Source organism: Eurytemora carolleeae, unplaced genomic scaffold (assembly GCF_000591075.1).
Source record: "Eurytemora carolleeae unplaced genomic scaffold, Eaff_2.0 scaffold44, whole genome shotgun sequence".
Taxonomy (NCBI): Eukaryota; Metazoa; Arthropoda; class Copepoda; order Calanoida; family Temoridae; genus Eurytemora; species Eurytemora carolleeae.
The window spans coordinates 421,388-438,215 of NW_019396339.1; the positions used below are offsets into that span (position 1 = coordinate 421,388).

At 32.1% G+C, this 16,828-nt stretch overlaps 1 protein-coding gene across 1 annotated transcript in view; it reads right to left on the minus strand.

The window, feature by feature from the left end:
- The window catches only part of LOC111701258 (zinc finger protein 236), a 30,156-nt gene that overhangs the window by 7,634 nt on the left and 5,694 nt on the right, over positions 1–16,828 (minus strand). The window contains exons 2-20 of the mRNA XM_023472453.1: positions 15,310–15,510; positions 14,188–14,658; positions 11,850–11,887; positions 11,509–11,587; positions 10,229–10,396; positions 9,312–9,427; positions 8,786–8,870; positions 8,506–8,560; positions 7,871–7,933; positions 7,242–7,363; positions 6,897–6,975; positions 6,601–6,648; positions 6,350–6,434; positions 5,999–6,061; positions 4,843–4,928; positions 3,792–3,888; positions 3,237–3,383; positions 1,103–1,291; positions 631–671 (exon numbers count right to left, since the gene is read on the minus strand). Of these exons, the coding sequence (XP_023328221.1) occupies positions 631–671; positions 1,103–1,291; positions 3,237–3,383; positions 3,792–3,888; positions 4,843–4,928; positions 5,999–6,061; positions 6,350–6,434; positions 6,601–6,648; positions 6,897–6,975; positions 7,242–7,363; positions 7,871–7,933; positions 8,506–8,560; positions 8,786–8,870; positions 9,312–9,427; positions 10,229–10,396; positions 11,509–11,587; positions 11,850–11,887; positions 14,188–14,658; positions 15,310–15,493 (2,216 nt within the window). The 5' untranslated portion in view covers positions 15,494–15,510. The remainder of the gene's footprint in view (positions 1–630; positions 672–1,102; positions 1,292–3,236; positions 3,384–3,791; positions 3,889–4,842; positions 4,929–5,998; positions 6,062–6,349; positions 6,435–6,600; positions 6,649–6,896; positions 6,976–7,241; positions 7,364–7,870; positions 7,934–8,505; positions 8,561–8,785; positions 8,871–9,311; positions 9,428–10,228; positions 10,397–11,508; positions 11,588–11,849; positions 11,888–14,187; positions 14,659–15,309; positions 15,511–16,828) is intronic.

Below are 16,828 nucleotides of genomic sequence, written 5' to 3' on the forward strand. Positions count from 1 at the left end.
GAATCTTGGAGAATCTTTGTAACACAAACATCCCCGTTTAGAAACACTGGCTCCAAAGGCAGTCTCTCTGTGTACATGTGTGAAAATATCTTTTTCAATAAGGCCCTTAACTTTCAGGGGAAAATATATATTATAATTGAAATGGTAGTTTTTAATGTAGAACCTACCAGAAAGCGTTTGCATCCACTCCTCTTTTCATATCCTTAATCTTCTTTATGATGATTATTCTTCAAAACAATGCATGACTAAATTCCCAGGGCGCAGGTGGCTGATGATCGCGGATTTTTCACATTGATGGATTGGATATCTTATCAGCTGTTTAAAAAGTCTCAATTTATAATGGACAACCTTTAGGATATAAATTAAGAAAGGTGGTAAAGGAAGTCTTCTATTTGATAGAGTTTGAAATGAAACCCAGTTAAACCCCATAATTTGACATACATCATGAATAGGGTTGCGCAAAATATATATTAATTTATTATTATCATTATTATCACTCTTATCATCATTATTATTATTATCAATATTATCACTATTATTATTATTATCGTTATTATTATAATTTTCATATTTATCATACGTAGATAAGTATAAGTAGAAACTTATCTTTGTTTAATATTAAAAACTTACTTATCTGCTAAAACCATAAATTCAGGATCTATCTTAGACTCCTAGACAAAATTATTAGTTATTATAAACATAAATGGATTCCACTTTAAAATCCGAAAAATAAATTCTCAGAACTTGAAAATTGTTTTTGAACCTGGAACTAAGTTGTCAACAGCCGGGTAAATCAGGTTTATTTCTGGAGTTTGAATTTCAAAATCTGAATTTAAGCTGGGAAAATTTCAGTCAACAAACGGAAATTTTAAAAATAACAGGAAATTCCGGAAAGAAACGTTCAGTTTCAACTAATTAACGGAACGAAATATCCTATTTATTTTAAAAATGAATGAATACGTATTTAAATAGTTAAAACGTTCTTCTAAAAGACCCTTCAATTAAGTTATAGGTTTGTAGAAATCCACAAACCATTAAAAAATGTATAAATATCACGAATTACGAGAGAAATCTTTAAAATCATATTATTATTATGTATTACCCCTGGCATAGACGGGTTCATCACAGATTCTAGTGCTCTAGAGAGCAGGTCCGATTGCTTCCCTTTATTCTCCTTCTCTCCCTTTAATGTTCTGGAGAGGGGTTCAGATTGTTTTCCCTTCTCCAACCCGCCTCCTTCCCTCTCCACATCTCTGAGTAATCCCTCCCCGGCTCCGAACTCAAGAATCCACTTAGAGCAAAAATATCAAATTTCGGAAAAATATTTTCTTACTTCGATAAAAGATATAAAAAGAAAACACCATTTCTTCCTGCAAACATGAAAAAACTGCAAAGTCGTAAATGAAATTTCATAGAAAAATGTTTATTGTTTCAAGTTCTGTCTAATAAATCCTCGAATTTGTGTATCTAATTTAATTTCTCCCCCCCCCCTTATCCCAATTTTTAATTGTTTTTTTTATTATTAAAAACAGCTCCAGGTAGGAAAACAGTATACATAGTTAAAACTTCAATCTCATACTATGTAACACTATTTAATTTGATTTTTCAATAATTCCACAAAATATATACTACTTGAAGTAGTAACAAATACTTTACTTCACTCGTTCTAAAATGAATAGTAACAAATAAAACATTTCTTATGAAAATGCAATAAATAAACGACTTTTGGGAATACTTTCTTCCAAAACTTGACCCATGGGTGAAATTAAAATAATTATGGATATGTTTCTTTTTTAACAAAAAATAATTTCTAGAAACCCCTTATTTATTGTTCACAAAACGTTGACTGCATTTCATTTAGATTCCTCTCAGAACACTTTTCTGGTAAACAAACGTTATAAATATAATATGAGGGTTCTTATTGTATCTTCCTTGATCGGAAACAGGTTAAAAAAAAAAGATTTATTAAAAGATTAAACATTGTATAATGCATTCGGTTTCCACTATTTCAAATCAAACTCGTTTTGGTCTGTAATTCAACTATTTTTAAAATGCAAATGCCCACAAAAAAAGTATTCAAGAAAAAGGCGAAATATCTATGTTTAATGGGTCAAATTGTGATCGTAAGTCCCAGCTTTCTGGAATAAGAACAGAACCGTTAAATCCACGTGGGGTGTCCCTATTAACATGGGAACTGAGTGACTATTTCTATATCCTCTTAGTTCCGAGTGGCATTATTATGTTAAAACAATTTTTGAAATATTTCAAATTAAAACAATTAATAATTAAAACTACTAGTATTGGGAATTCTAAAATGTGGTTTACTATATTATGCACCTTCAAGATTGACGAAGATATTCAGAAATCTGTCTGATCTTAATTTATCAAATAACAATAATGAAATTATTCAAATGTTTAATAATAATTTACAAAGAAGACAAACCACATTTTTAAAGCTCATAAGACTGGACGTATTTTTTACTGCAATCTTTGTCATTTATCAATATAAACGGAAATCGAAGAAGATTTTCAAGTCGTCTCTTAATTCCCATGTTTATTGGGGCACACTATAAATGTAAAAATAATTTTCAAAATAATGTACATTGTACAATACACTAAGAATGTTCAGATCAAAAATATTTAAATTAACACGTGAGGCTTTTGTGCGTGTATATTGTGATTGAAGTCTTCTATATTTTTAATTTTAACTCCTTTTATTGAAGATCTGTTATCGCGAAGAACACAAATGTTTTGAGTTTCTTATATGTAACGGTATACGTTTTGCTCTTGTCATACTCCTGCATATAATCAAAACTAGAGGAGCTACGAGGTGACAAAGTCATAAAAACTTAAATTTTACCATCTCCTTCTGTTTATTTTTATTATTGTTCTATGTAATTATTTTTACTATTGCAGATATTTAAATAAATCAGGAAATCATTCCTAATTTTAAATTTAAAGATTGAAAACTGAAAAATAAGGATAAAACAGTTTGTTTATATTTCTACTTTTTAAACTGATCTTTTTGCTGGAAAAATCACTCCACGATTAACTTTTGTGGAAATACTAGAAATGTATATCACTTAAATAATAAAGATAGTTAATTAAGGTAGAAATATCCTGCAAAAAATATATATTAATGATAATAAAAGCAATTAATAACTGGAGATTTTCTCTCTGATTCTTATCAACCTTAGGATGAAAATATACAGTAGCGATATTTTCTTTTTAAGTACCTCGTCCGTATTAAGAGAGGAACCAACCCCTGAACCTTCTCCAGGTCCATATTTAATCCCTGGGATCTCTGGTTTCTTGAGCTCCGGGTTGTCCAGTACTGGATGGAACCTGGAGACATGAGCGTGCAGTGATCCACCCTTCTTAAACTAAACAACATTTGAAAGAAATCAAAGATGTTTTTTTAGCAGATTTAAATAAAAGGTTCATAAATAGTTAAAATAGTAGAACGAGTCATATTTGGTTAATGACCACATTAATACTTTTGTAGTTTTGATGCTTCTTACAGATATAATTAAACAGAGAGGTTCATAACGCGGCATTATTCTTAAATCCAGTTTTTTAGCCAGTACTTAAAAATCTCACTTGTATCTGAACAATTGATAAAAAGAAACAATATTTTGTTTTGGTACAACTACAATTCTATAAAAATGAATAGTCTGACTCTGTTTTTTCTATGTGAATTGTGCAACGTAGGTTTGAAGGCAAAAAGACGCTTTCAAGTCGTCATCATTCAATATATTGGTACTCCTTATGTAAGGCCAAGAATAACTTACTGAGCAAGGGCAGAAGGAACATTTAAAATCTAGATTAGCATCTCCTATGTCATGAACCCGCCGAATGTGCGTGCGCATGTTGCCGCGTTGGGAAAACCTAAAAAATATGAATATATAGATAGTAACATGTGCGTATAAAATTGTTCATTGAAATTACAGCACTGCTATTTGTACGGACAAAAAGTACAAATGTATTGCAACCTAATAACTTTATAATTGACAAACGAAGTTCTTAAATAGCTACCTAATCGGACAGAAAGTACACTAAAAAAGCTACCTGATCGAACAGAATATAAACTTAAACGGCTACCTGATCGAACAAAATATAAACTTAAACAGCTACCTGATCAGACAAAATGAACAGTTGAACAGCTACCTGATCAGCCAGAATGAACCTTTGAACGGCTACCTGATCAGCCAGAATGAACCTTTAAACGGCTACCTGATCGGAAAGAATTTACAGTGTACACTTGAACAGCTATTTGATCAGACAGTTTGTACACTTGAAGCATGAATGGCTAACCTGATCGGAAAAAAACTTACCCTTGGACAGCTAATTGATCTGTCAAAAAGTACACTTGAACGGCTACCCGATCGGACAGAAAGTACTCTTGAACGACTACCTGATCGGATAGAAAGTACTCTTGCTGATCGGATAAAAATTACACTTGAACAACTACCTGATCAGCCAGAATGAACCTTTGAACGGCTACCTGAACGGACAGAAAGTATACACTTGAACGGCTATCTGATCGGCCAGAATATACACTTAAACGGCTACCTGATCGAACAGATTATACACTTGAACGGCTACCTGATCAGCCAAAATGAACCTTTGAACGGCTACCTGATCGGACAGAGTGTACAGCTTATACTTATACAGCTACTTGATGGGACAGTTTGAACACTTGAAAAGCTACCTGATAGGACAGAATGTACCTTGAACAGCTACCTGATAGGACAGAATGTACACTTGAAAGGCTACCTGATAGGACAGAATGTACACTTGAACGGCTACCTGATAGAACAGAATGTACACTTGAAAGGCTACCTGATAGGACAGAATGTACACTTGAAAGGCTTCTGACCGGAGTGTTTCAGCTGGTGACTCTCAAGGCTTGTTAACTGATTGAATTCCTGAAAGAAACGAAATTTAATTTTTTTAACAAACCTTAGAATATTGTAACTCAATTTCCATTATTATTATTATAAAATGGTAACTGTGCATTTGTCTTATTTTTTCAAAAATAATTTTTATGAAGCTTGAATAAAACAATTGTGAAAATTTAAAAATAAAAATACTGTTTTTAACCCTCCTTGAACAGTGAACCTTGTGAACACCTTATAATATTTGAAAGAAAATAATTCATACATTTTCCTCTGAAGATAAAACTCATAATATTGTACCGCTGGACGTCAAATTATAGGTCTATTAGATTAAATCATAGCACCTCTATCAGAAGAGCAATACAAAAAAATTTAGAAATTTTAGCATGCAACCAGATAAATTTGTTTTTCTTAAACTTGGACCTAATATCTAGATTGGAGGAGCTACGAGTTCATAAAGTAATTTCGCTTAAATTTTTCATTTCTAGATTACATGCTAGATTTATAAAAAATACATTTGAATAATAATTATGGACGCACTGTAGTATAACTATTTATAACACTTTTATTTTGGTTCGCAGTGATAAAGTTTTTGGACAGAAATTTTCTCTTTATCGAGAAGGTTCAAGTCTTTTCAAATTTAATGTTGTCCCGAGCTTTAGCGAGGGACAAAATATAATAAGGCGAGAACCTTCGAAATAAAGAGAAAATTTAAGTCCAAAAACTTTATTGCACGTCGTACCAAAATAATAGTGTTATAGGTAATTTTATGAAACGTTTGTGTACTTGTCTTATTTCAATGCCTGTTTCTAGATCAAATAAGCTTTGAAATAAAGCAGAAGTCAAAAAAGAAATGATTTCAATTTTATTTTCATTTTAATTGAAAAAAATTATTTTGGAAATATTCTAAATTTTTCGGAGAAAATCCGGAAACCAATCAAAACTTTATAGCACACGTGTTTAAAAATGTACAGCTAATTTAACTTCATAGCACGATACTTACTTTATAGCAGTTTCATTATGAAATTCAAGATGAAGTGAGTAAGAATGATAAAGTACACAATAGTTTCATAAAATGTATACATACATTTTAGATCTACCTTAGAACATTCACTACATTTATACGGTTTGTCTCCTGTATGCACACGTTCATGCCGCTTCACCTAAATAAAATAAAGTCATTCCCTGTTACGAGATTTTTTTACTTAACCAAGCTGGGATCTATAGTCTTTAGGCCGTCCCCCAAGGATAGTTTTTTTGCATTCGGAAATTTAAGTTTTAAAAGAAATGTTAGCAGTTATTTCATATGAATAAAATGATCTAGTTCTTAAGAAAATTCTTTATTTCATATTTTAGTGTTTCTTTGAAACCGACAACGCTTTTATCACATTTTGTCCATGGACTTGAAAAACTTGAATAATGCTTTGTTTAGTTTTAAAATGTATTTTTACCTGACTGGGCTTACTAAACTTTTTTCCACAGAAAGAACAGGTATGTTTAAACTTTTCTCGACAAATTCCCCGTTTCATTTTCTTCCTAGAAAACACACAAAATAAATTCACATAAGAATTGATTTTAAAATTTTAAATTGCAAACAAGCAACAAAGTAATGTAAAACTGAAAGGTGTCTTTGTGCTCTCATAAAAAGCAACAAGTCGGTTTACACAAGCTTAATTTAAAAGCATGGTAAAAATCAGTTTACCTAAGCTGAATGCTGGATTTGAATTTAGAATGGTATTGCAGATGTTCCCTAATCCCAATCCACATTAGTTACATTCACAGGCGGCTTAAATCATCAGACATTTTGAGAATCTTTAAATATTTTTTTCTTCCAGGGCAAATTTTTAAAGCTGGCACCACATTCCCTCCTCCCACCCCTGACCATGTCAGGATATTGACATAAAAATAACGTTATGAAATTTCAGGGGGTTGGGATTTCCCTCCCCTGGAAAATATAGTAAATCTTAATTTAAAGAACATATTTAACTAATGATTTTCCTGTAGAACAAACTAGATCCTAGATTTTTGTCACAAATTTTACAGTAGAAACTCGGCCTGGCAGGCTCCTTAAAACCTTCTAAAAATTCAACGTATAATTCACAATTTTAAAAATAGTTTATTTGTTGAACAAATTTTACTAAATATTCTAAAATTGAGGATCCCAGTAAATTTTATTTTGATTGTCAGCTTTACTGAAAAGAAAAAATTGGAATTTCAAAAATTATGAAGACGACAATCATTCCGATGTTTATAGATTATCATTGGCTTATAAATTTTATTATATAGATCGTAGATCAATTTTATTCGTTAAATGAAGGAAACATTTAGAAAAAGAAATAATACCTTCCGATTCGGTTAATAGATTTGGTTCATTTTCGCTTTCATCAACGCACAACCCCACCAAACCATGCTTGCGGCGCACATGTGTCTCCAGCGCCATTTCTGTTCCAAACTCATCTCCACATCTAACAAGCATTGAAGTAAAGCGATGAATGGACCATGAATCACTCACAAACATATTCAAAATGCGAATTTTTTCTCGATTCTATTCTCCCCCCCCCCTTATCCCAATTTTTAATTGTTTTTTTTTTATTATTAAAAACAGCTCCAGGTAGGAAAACAGTAGACATAGTTAAAACTTCAATCTCATACTATGTAACACTATTTAATTTGATTTTTCAATAATTCCACAAAATATTTAGAATGTCTAAACTATTTATATTACACTATGCAGATTGAGAAATGTTTAGGAAGATTTCATACTGAGTGGTTTTGCATCTTATATCTTCCGTAAGATTTGACAATTTGAAAAAAATAAAAAAATACTTTTGTAAAATTCATGGATTTTTCTGGATACACCTGAAAGAACCTTTATGCGTTTAAAAACAGGGTCTACTAGGATGCCCCAAACTACCTGTAAGGTGATCACTCCCTTTAAAAAAAAAATCTTGATGACTTTAAGCAGAAGTTACCTAGGACAAGGGAGACTGTCATCCTCTTCATGGATTGCAAGGTGAGAGCGAAGACTAGCGATCCTAACAAATATTTTAAATTTAGTTAGATCTATTTACACCACTTATACAGCATACAATCTACATACATAAATATCATCAATATAAAAAGAATAGGCGGTTATGGTGAGGAGCAGTCAATGCAGTCCATTAACCCCCCCCCCCTCTAATAAAAATATGGGAGGAGTAACCCACCCCTTGATTTCTTAAACTTTGTTACTTTTCCTTTGTTTCATCCAGCCCTTTCTCTCTGTAAGACATACACATCTTTATTTGATCCAGAAAGATTTAGCTTAAATAATAAAAATGCATTTGCTCAAAAAGAGGAGGCCGGGGGGGGGGGGTAAAAAAAATAACAGAAAAGCCATAAAACCTTTGTACTTTTGCATGAATAAAAAATATTCGTTAAAAACGTCGTAAATTACGAGGATTGAACAAATCATTCTAACTTCAATTAAGATGGGGGGCTGGACATTTTTTAAATGCAACTTCTGGCTCCTTTCAATCTGGTTTACAAAATTGCATTAAAATACGTCATAAAAAACGGACGAAATCAAATGCCTAACATTACTGAAGTCAAAAAAGACCCAAGTTACCTGGTGAATTTCCTTCCGCATTCAGGGCAGTCTAGAATACTTCCTGTTTGGTGTTCTGATAAAATAACATGAACTTTAACCAATAAGGTGTTCTTATATGTGTACTGGAGAAAAGTATCAACATGTACTTTTGTACGATTGTTTATCTATTAAATATTATGTATCATGCAGGAAATTTAAATTTTTTTTCGTACCATATGTTCCCCATAATCTGGCAACCACTGTAAAATTTAAAAGAATAAAAATTGTAAAAAATTTCTAAATTGAGTTTCATGTATCCCTGCAGTATGGAGAAGTAAGTTCTTCTCCAGGTTAAAGGATTCCGTACACTGGGAGCATTTAAACCTTCGTTCTAGCAGGTGCACCTAGAGTAAATACCAATAACAATAACAATGATTGATATTTATAACAATGACGATAATAATAATGATAACGATGACGATAAAGAAAATGTTAATAATGATTTTTATGATAACAGAATTAAAAAGATTTTGTCTCAGAGTTGACAAGACAATCCAATTGCAGTTTCAATTTAAATGTAAAGCAATTCAATTCTAACGTGAGAAAAAAACTCTTTTTCTGTGAGAGTGATAAACCCATGGAACAGTTTGCCAGACTATATGAAAGAGTCTAAAACCTTTAACATTTTGAAGAACAGTTACGATGATCGTTAAAGAATACATCAAGAGTATTTCAAAAATGTCGAGCATATATAGTGAAAAATATCAAGTTTAAGAATCGCTTTTTATTACCAAAAATGGTATCTAAGCGAAACCAGAATATAACAATATAATATAACAATTTACCTTACAGTGCCTCTTGTATGCACTCCAAGCTATAAATACATTTTTACATATCTTACAAGCAAACGGACTCTTTCCTATAGGTTTATCTACAGTCTGATCCACTCCTTTAGGTAGACCTAAACATAAGAATAGGTTTATCTACAGTCTGATCCACTCCTTTAGGTAGACCTAAACATAAGAATAGGTTTATCTACAGTTTGATCCACACCTTTAGGTAGACCTTAACACAAGAATAGGTTTATCTACAGTCTGATCCACTCCTTTAGGTAGACCTAAACACAAGAATAGGTTTATCTACAGTATGATCCACTCCTTTAGGTAGACCTAAACATAAGAATAGGTTTATCTACAGTCTGATCCACTTCTTTAGGTAGACCTTAACATAAGAATAGGTTTATATACAGTCTGATCCACTCCTTTAGGTAGACCTTAACACAAGAATAGGTTTATCTACAGTCTGATCCACTTCTTTAGGTAGACCTTAACACAAGAATAGGTTTATCTACAGTCTGATCCACTCCTTTAGGTAGACCTTAACACAAGAATAGGTTTATCTACAGTCTGATCCACTCCTTTAGGTAGACCTTAACATAAGAATAGGTTTATCTACAGTATGATCCACTCCTTTAGGTAGACCTTAACACAAGAATAGGTTTATCTACAGTCTGATCTACTCCTTCAGGACGACCTAAATCAAGGGATGCATTTTGCATACTCTTCTTATGTCGACTTAAACACAGCAAACCGATAAAACCAATATTGAAAACATAACTGCTTGTGAAAAAACGGCTGACATTTTTTTTAACAATTACAAACCGTGAGATAGGTTTAAAAATGGGACAGTTTTCTTCCTCTGGCCTGAAACTGTGCCTGCTGGGTGAACGAAAAAAGAAAGATTAATTTTAAAATCTGCAAACCTGATCTTCTACCGAGTTCATCTTCAAGGTTTGTGACAAGATTTTTCTGAGAATCCAGTTGAACCTGGTCATCTTCTCCTTCATCTCTATACTCTTGAACTACTTGAGCTTGTAGACCTTCTTCATCTCCCTCCTCCTCATACAGACAGATTCTTCTACCATCTCCACCTGTAAACAAACAAAAGGACTGAAAGCAAAATTTCAAATGACCTTTCATTAAAGAAGAGTTTTCCCTATTCACAACAGTTCCTGTTAACCCTTTAAATGATCAAGGATATACTTTTACTTCAACGTCTTCATCTATAGAAACACTTGTAATTGTTGAACGCTTTGTTTGCAAGCTTTTTACATTTATATATTTACTTAAAGAAAGTACCGGAATGTAAATATTCAGTCGAACTTTTTTAACCACATTGGACAAACAATTTTTTTATTTTTTCAGGAATTATGTGACTTCAGCTGCGTTGAGTTTACACAGTACGCTGGCATACAATCCTTATTTACGACTTTTTACACAGCATTTCAGAGATTTAAACACACTGAGTTCTCTGTCCACGATGATCAGTCTAAGGTTTAAAAGGTAACGTATTAAATGGGGGATGTCTCTCTTTAAATAAAAATTCAGTTGAAATTATGCTTACAGTCTCTTTAAAGGAATTGTTCATTCTTTAAAAATAATTAACATAATTTTTGGATTAAGGAACTATATAATTCCTTAAGGCCAGAATGAAGTAATAATTATGACCAATGCGTTTTTGATAGAAAACGCAACAAACTCAAATTGTCTAATCCCCATTGCCCGGTTCATAGAACAAGCTGTAACTTGCTGTAACTGCGACTATGATTTCCAGACATAGCTCTGAGCTCTGATCTCAAAATTGGATCACACCTCGTTCATTAGTCTCAAGTCATAGCATTTGATAGCTGTGACTTCGAGTCACAGCTAAGCTGTAATCCAAGCTGCGAAGTCATAGCAATTTGACAGCTTAAATTGAAATCTTACTGGGCATTTGCACAAAAAGCGATCTCTTTAATAAAGTCGTCTTACTACAGCTCAGCTGTCAAGTCATAGCTACAGCTCGATCTATGAACCGGGCTCTGATCTTTGCAACATGTTGGTGTATAATGTACACTATGATACACTTGAGTTGAATTTTTTAGGTAAAATTATTTGCTTCTCAACAACATCAATAACACACATTAAATCACTTAAATGTCGTCTTCTTATTAAACAAATAAATGGGTCCTACTGTTTAAATATGTTTTAGCTTCTGCATCACCTTGCTGTAGAAGAATAGATTGGGTGCTCTCCTCTAGACCCTGTAGGGATGCCAGGGGGAGATCTTCAAGACCAGGGACCTAACAGATATCATTTATGATAATTTTCACCCAAAAGTTCATTTAATTTCCCTTAACAATCGTTTGTTTGGCAAAATTCAGCGAAGTTTTTTTGGGAAAAAAGTTCACTTGAATCATGAATTTCAACCGTTCACAACTGAGAGACCTTTAGTTCTTTGGAACTTCAACATCTATGAAAAAGTGTACATCTAGGGGATAAAATAAAAAAACAAATCATCAAAAATTTTCCTTAAAAAGTTATCTTTAAAATAAAGTGGCTCACCTGAATAAGCTGTCCTGTGTCCAGTGTCACTATGCTACCTAAATATACAGGGTGTGCCAATAAACATGAGGATACAGTGACGACATTAGAATCGTCTTAGATTTTTAAAATAATTTAGGACAAAGATTTAAAACATTCTCGTCATATTTAATTAAATAAAAATGGGACAAAATTTTAATTAAATAATTTTGGAAATCCCAGAACTTAGGAAACATGGTGTTAATTATTTCGATTGTGACTATATAGTAGAATGAGACTCTAAAATAGGAAGATGGCTTTCAAACTCCAGTTATAACTTTAAATGGTCCCAAGAATATAAGACGCCAACATTTGTTCAGTGTAAACAGACACATTTAACTTAAAAAGTCATTGTATATTACAAAAACAACTTTTTGATTTGAATCAATATCAAATTCACAAAAGTAGTGCTATAATGGCGTCTTCCTATTCCACAGTTTTCTGTTTCTTACGGCCCGATTTCGATTTACAAAAAAATGTCGCGTAGATCTAAGACGATTTTAAAGTCGTCACTAAATTCCCATGTTTTTTGGGACACATTGTGTTTACAAATATAAAACATTTTAACTTTTTATTTTCTTCATTGAAACGTTTTTACTATAAGTCTTGTTTTCAATAATGATGCGCTGTTATATTACTTTAACTATTGACATGTATGATGCAACTGAAATATTGATATTAGGAAATATTTTACGAGATTAAAAATATTTATTCTTTTTTACAAAAGTTAATTTTCTCAGTTAACACATTTTATATAACTTTTTTCCTATTTATTTATGAATATGAAAGTAATTTGTTTAATTAGGGGCTGAGGTATTTCAAACCCGCAGATGTATCTCGTTCTTAATCGATACCATTGATTATGTGGGCTCTTTATTTACAGGTTGTCCCACGAAACATGACATTTGATGACCGGTTTTGAATGTCTTCTTCCATATATTATATTCGACTTTTTGAATTTTTTATATTCTGATATGTGACGAATCTTATTAATCTCTTTGGTATTAAAGAACTTTACAAATTATGAAAGAAGACATTTAAAACCATTCACCAACGTCATGTTTCGTGGGACACACATTATGTGCATTTCATTGTTGTACTTAAATGGATTTTTCAGACATTTTGGGCAGGATGTGAGGTACAAGTTTTTGAACAGAAGATTAAAATAAGATTTATCTCAGGTTTAACCGATTCTTCCAAATCTAAATCAAAAAAGTTTTTTGTTTAAACTTTAAAACCTATTTTTTGAGACGACAGATTCGAACGTTAGTCAATTTTTTATGTGATCTAAAATATTATATATTACTCTTTAGCTTACCAAGCTAACACAAATGTTGTCAATAATGGTAAAATAATGAATATTTAATTTCTAAAAACAACAAAAATCGAGATCTGAGAAAAAATATTGTAAAAAAAAACCCCATGGTTAAATGTAGAAATATCTGTGAAACAATTTTAATAGCAATACTGAAAAATCTATCTATTGTTTCGCTAAGCAATACCAGTAAAACTTGGGAACAGAAAGACGACTTGAGCTGGGAACTTTTGAATGGTGGATATCGGGATCAAGGCTTAATCCACTCTTTTTCTTAATCTCCAGATTAACATAATCTTGCAAGATTATCCTAAAAGTGTATGAAAAACGATAAAATTCAAATTAATATTTAATCATCTGAGAAACTGTAGCAGCCAATCAGAGAAAAGGGGGCAACCAATGAGAGAACAGAAATATTCTCATTGGAGAAAACAATTAACGGATATCCAAGGAGAGAAAAAAAGAGTGGATTAAGGACTAAAATGAAAAGTTTCCACAGTGGATATTCGGATCAAGAAGTCAGGATTAAAGTTTATCCATTCTAAAGTTTTCAGCTCTGGACTCAATTTATGATCTTAAATATATTCAATGAATTTGAAACATGGCGAAATTGCACTTTCAAAAAAATTCAAGAATTCCTCCGATAATATAACTTCAGTTCTAGAGGCACATACTAATATTCGGATATCACATTATACTCATACATACGATTTGTTAAAAATAAATTGTTGAAATCATGGAAATGGCTGAGTTATGTTCCATTATTGAGAAAAAAAATATGTTAATTTGTATTAGAAATGTTGAATACATACTTGAATTAAAGGAAACCTTAAAATTACGTGGAAATAACACATTTCCTTTGGTAATACCTTAGTGTAAAGTGTCATTTTTTAGCAACCTCGAGTGGATATCTTCCTTTCTTTTACCTAACCTGACCTGATCATAATCACGAGAGGTTGCCGAAAATTCCATAATGACTATAATTTCTTTAAATGATATATTTACCTGGTGGCAGCTCTATGGTCTGTCCGAGACCATCTTCAGTATTATATTCATCTTCTTCTCCATGAAGTTGAACAGTGTTCTGCAGATGTTCATCTAGTCTAGTTTGTACCGAGGTTGCTTGGCCTGGACTTGAAACTATCGGGAACTGATTAGATCCCCCTCCACTAGAAACAAAATGCATGGAAGAAGAGCTCCCAAGGTTGGATAGGATTGAACTTGGTCCCCTTGTGGCACTCATAATTTGCAAAGAAACTGGACATTTTGAAAATAAATCATGATTGGTGAGAAGTTGGATTGGATTAGGTCCCTCTGCAGTGGACATTATTTCTATATCAGATGAGGCACTAGATATGGTTGATACTTTGGTGCTTGACATTATCTGCATAGGAGTAGGTCGGGTACTAGAGATCATCGACACTGGGATAGATTCTCTTCTGGAGGTCATTATTTGCTTAGGCATGATTGCATTCCCTAAACAAATTGCCAATAAAATATTCAGTAAAATAGCATTGATATACACTTCATATTAATACAAGAACAAAGACAAAATATATTATATTTCATGGTACCCAAAAATCGGAAAACAAAATAATCAGGGGTCAATATAATTCCCAAAAAAGCTGATTTTCTCGATCCCAAAATTATTTTTTGCCCCCAATTTTTAACAAAAATGCCCCCAATTTTTAACAAAAATGCCCCCAGTTAAAATTTTTTTTTCAAATTCCACTAACACATTTGCCCCCATGCCCCCAATTTTTAAAAAAAATACCCCCAGTTAAAATTTTTTTTTCAAATTCCACTAACACATTTACCCCATTGCCCCCAATTTAAAAAAAATGCCCCCAATTTTTTAAAAAAATGCCCCCAATTTTTTTTAAAAATGCCCCCAATTTTTTTTAAATTATCAAGAAAAATTTGCCCCCAATAAAAGACTTTGCCCCAATTTCTTTCAAATTTGTCAATTCCAAATGGGATTGAAAAAGGAATTATATTGACCCCTGAAAATAATCAGTAAATAATAAAGAAATGTCCGGATCCAGGATCTGGATCCGCATCAAAATTAGACGGATCCTAAGCACTGCCATGTAGTGAAGCCACAAAATAAAAACCAAGAACACTAACCTTCAGAAGAATGAGGGCTGCCGAGGAAGGTTGCGGAGGACAAGCTAGAGGATAACGTAAGCAACTGTCCTCCTATATTGACAACTTGACCTCCCATACTGACAAGTTGACCTACCCCTGTCACAAACTGAGGTCCCTCAGTGGTCAGATGACCTACTGACTCAACTGGGCTAGAATTGGACATTCTGCAGTCTTCCTTATCTAAAAAATAAAATATTTCAGTATGGATAATATTAATCAAAATATGTTTTTACAAATTTGAACCTTTAAATGTAAAGGCTATATACAAAGTTACTGTGTATACCCTATTAAGCATGCAACCAACAACGTGATTTCAGTATTTTTATATTAGATTTATCATCGTGTAGACTACATTAATGATAATTGTATATATTAAGCATGCAACCAACAATGTGATTTCACTATTTTTGTATTAGATTTATCATCGTGTAGACTACATTAATAATAATTGTATATATTAAGCATGCAACCAAAAACGTGATTTCACTATTTTTATATTAGATTTATCATCGTGTAAACTACATTAATGATAATTGTATATATTAAGCATGCAACCAACAACGTGATTTCACTATTTTTGTATTAGATTTATCATCGTGTAGACTACATTAATGAAAATTGTATATATTATGAAAATTGATGATAATTATATATATATTATGTGATTTAGTAAAAGTAGTAAAATGGAAAAAAAAATTAAGTTAAATTATTTACCCCTGGCTTTCTTTGGGGGGTGCAGGCGTCAGGTTAAATAAACAAAATTATTGCACAGAATTAGTTCCAAGACCAGGGACCAATAAAGTGTTTCCACATCCCTATACACCCCTTAACCCACAAAAATATAAAATGAAAAATGAAATAGAGTATAGTGCGTTATAAGGTTATATTTAAAAAAATGATGAATTTTATTATACCTATCTTTTACCCGCAATATCGTTGCAAGTAGAGATGTTAATTCAAAACCAAAATTACTTCTTACTAAATAACTATTATCAGGATTGTATCATGAAGCAATTCTTTACTCAAATATCTTCAAACTTTAGAATGTATGTTTTTCAAACAATTTGTGTTTATCTATAAGGAGTAATAGGCTTTTTCCCCGAAAATCTGAAAAGTTAAGTTTAACTATATAACCAAATAAACGCACTCAACTCTACATGTTCTCATATGAAAAAGGGCAGCTAGTACAAAATGACAGCTTTAGAAGCTGTTGTGGAAAATTACTGTGAATGTGGGACTAAGGGAAAAAAAATGAAACAAAAAATGAATGAGAATTTGAAAGGAATGCGAAGGTCAAATTGAAAAATTGTTTTAATGTAAGTTTGCCAATTCAAGTGACTAGTTTACATTTTAACTTAAAAGATAATATGGAATTGGAAACTGAGCTAATGGAAACCGACTTAAAGTTTATCCGAACTAAAATTGTCGATTAAATTATTTTAAAAACCCAAATAGGATTTAAATGGACTCTCCATTATAACTACGTCTAATTTTAGGT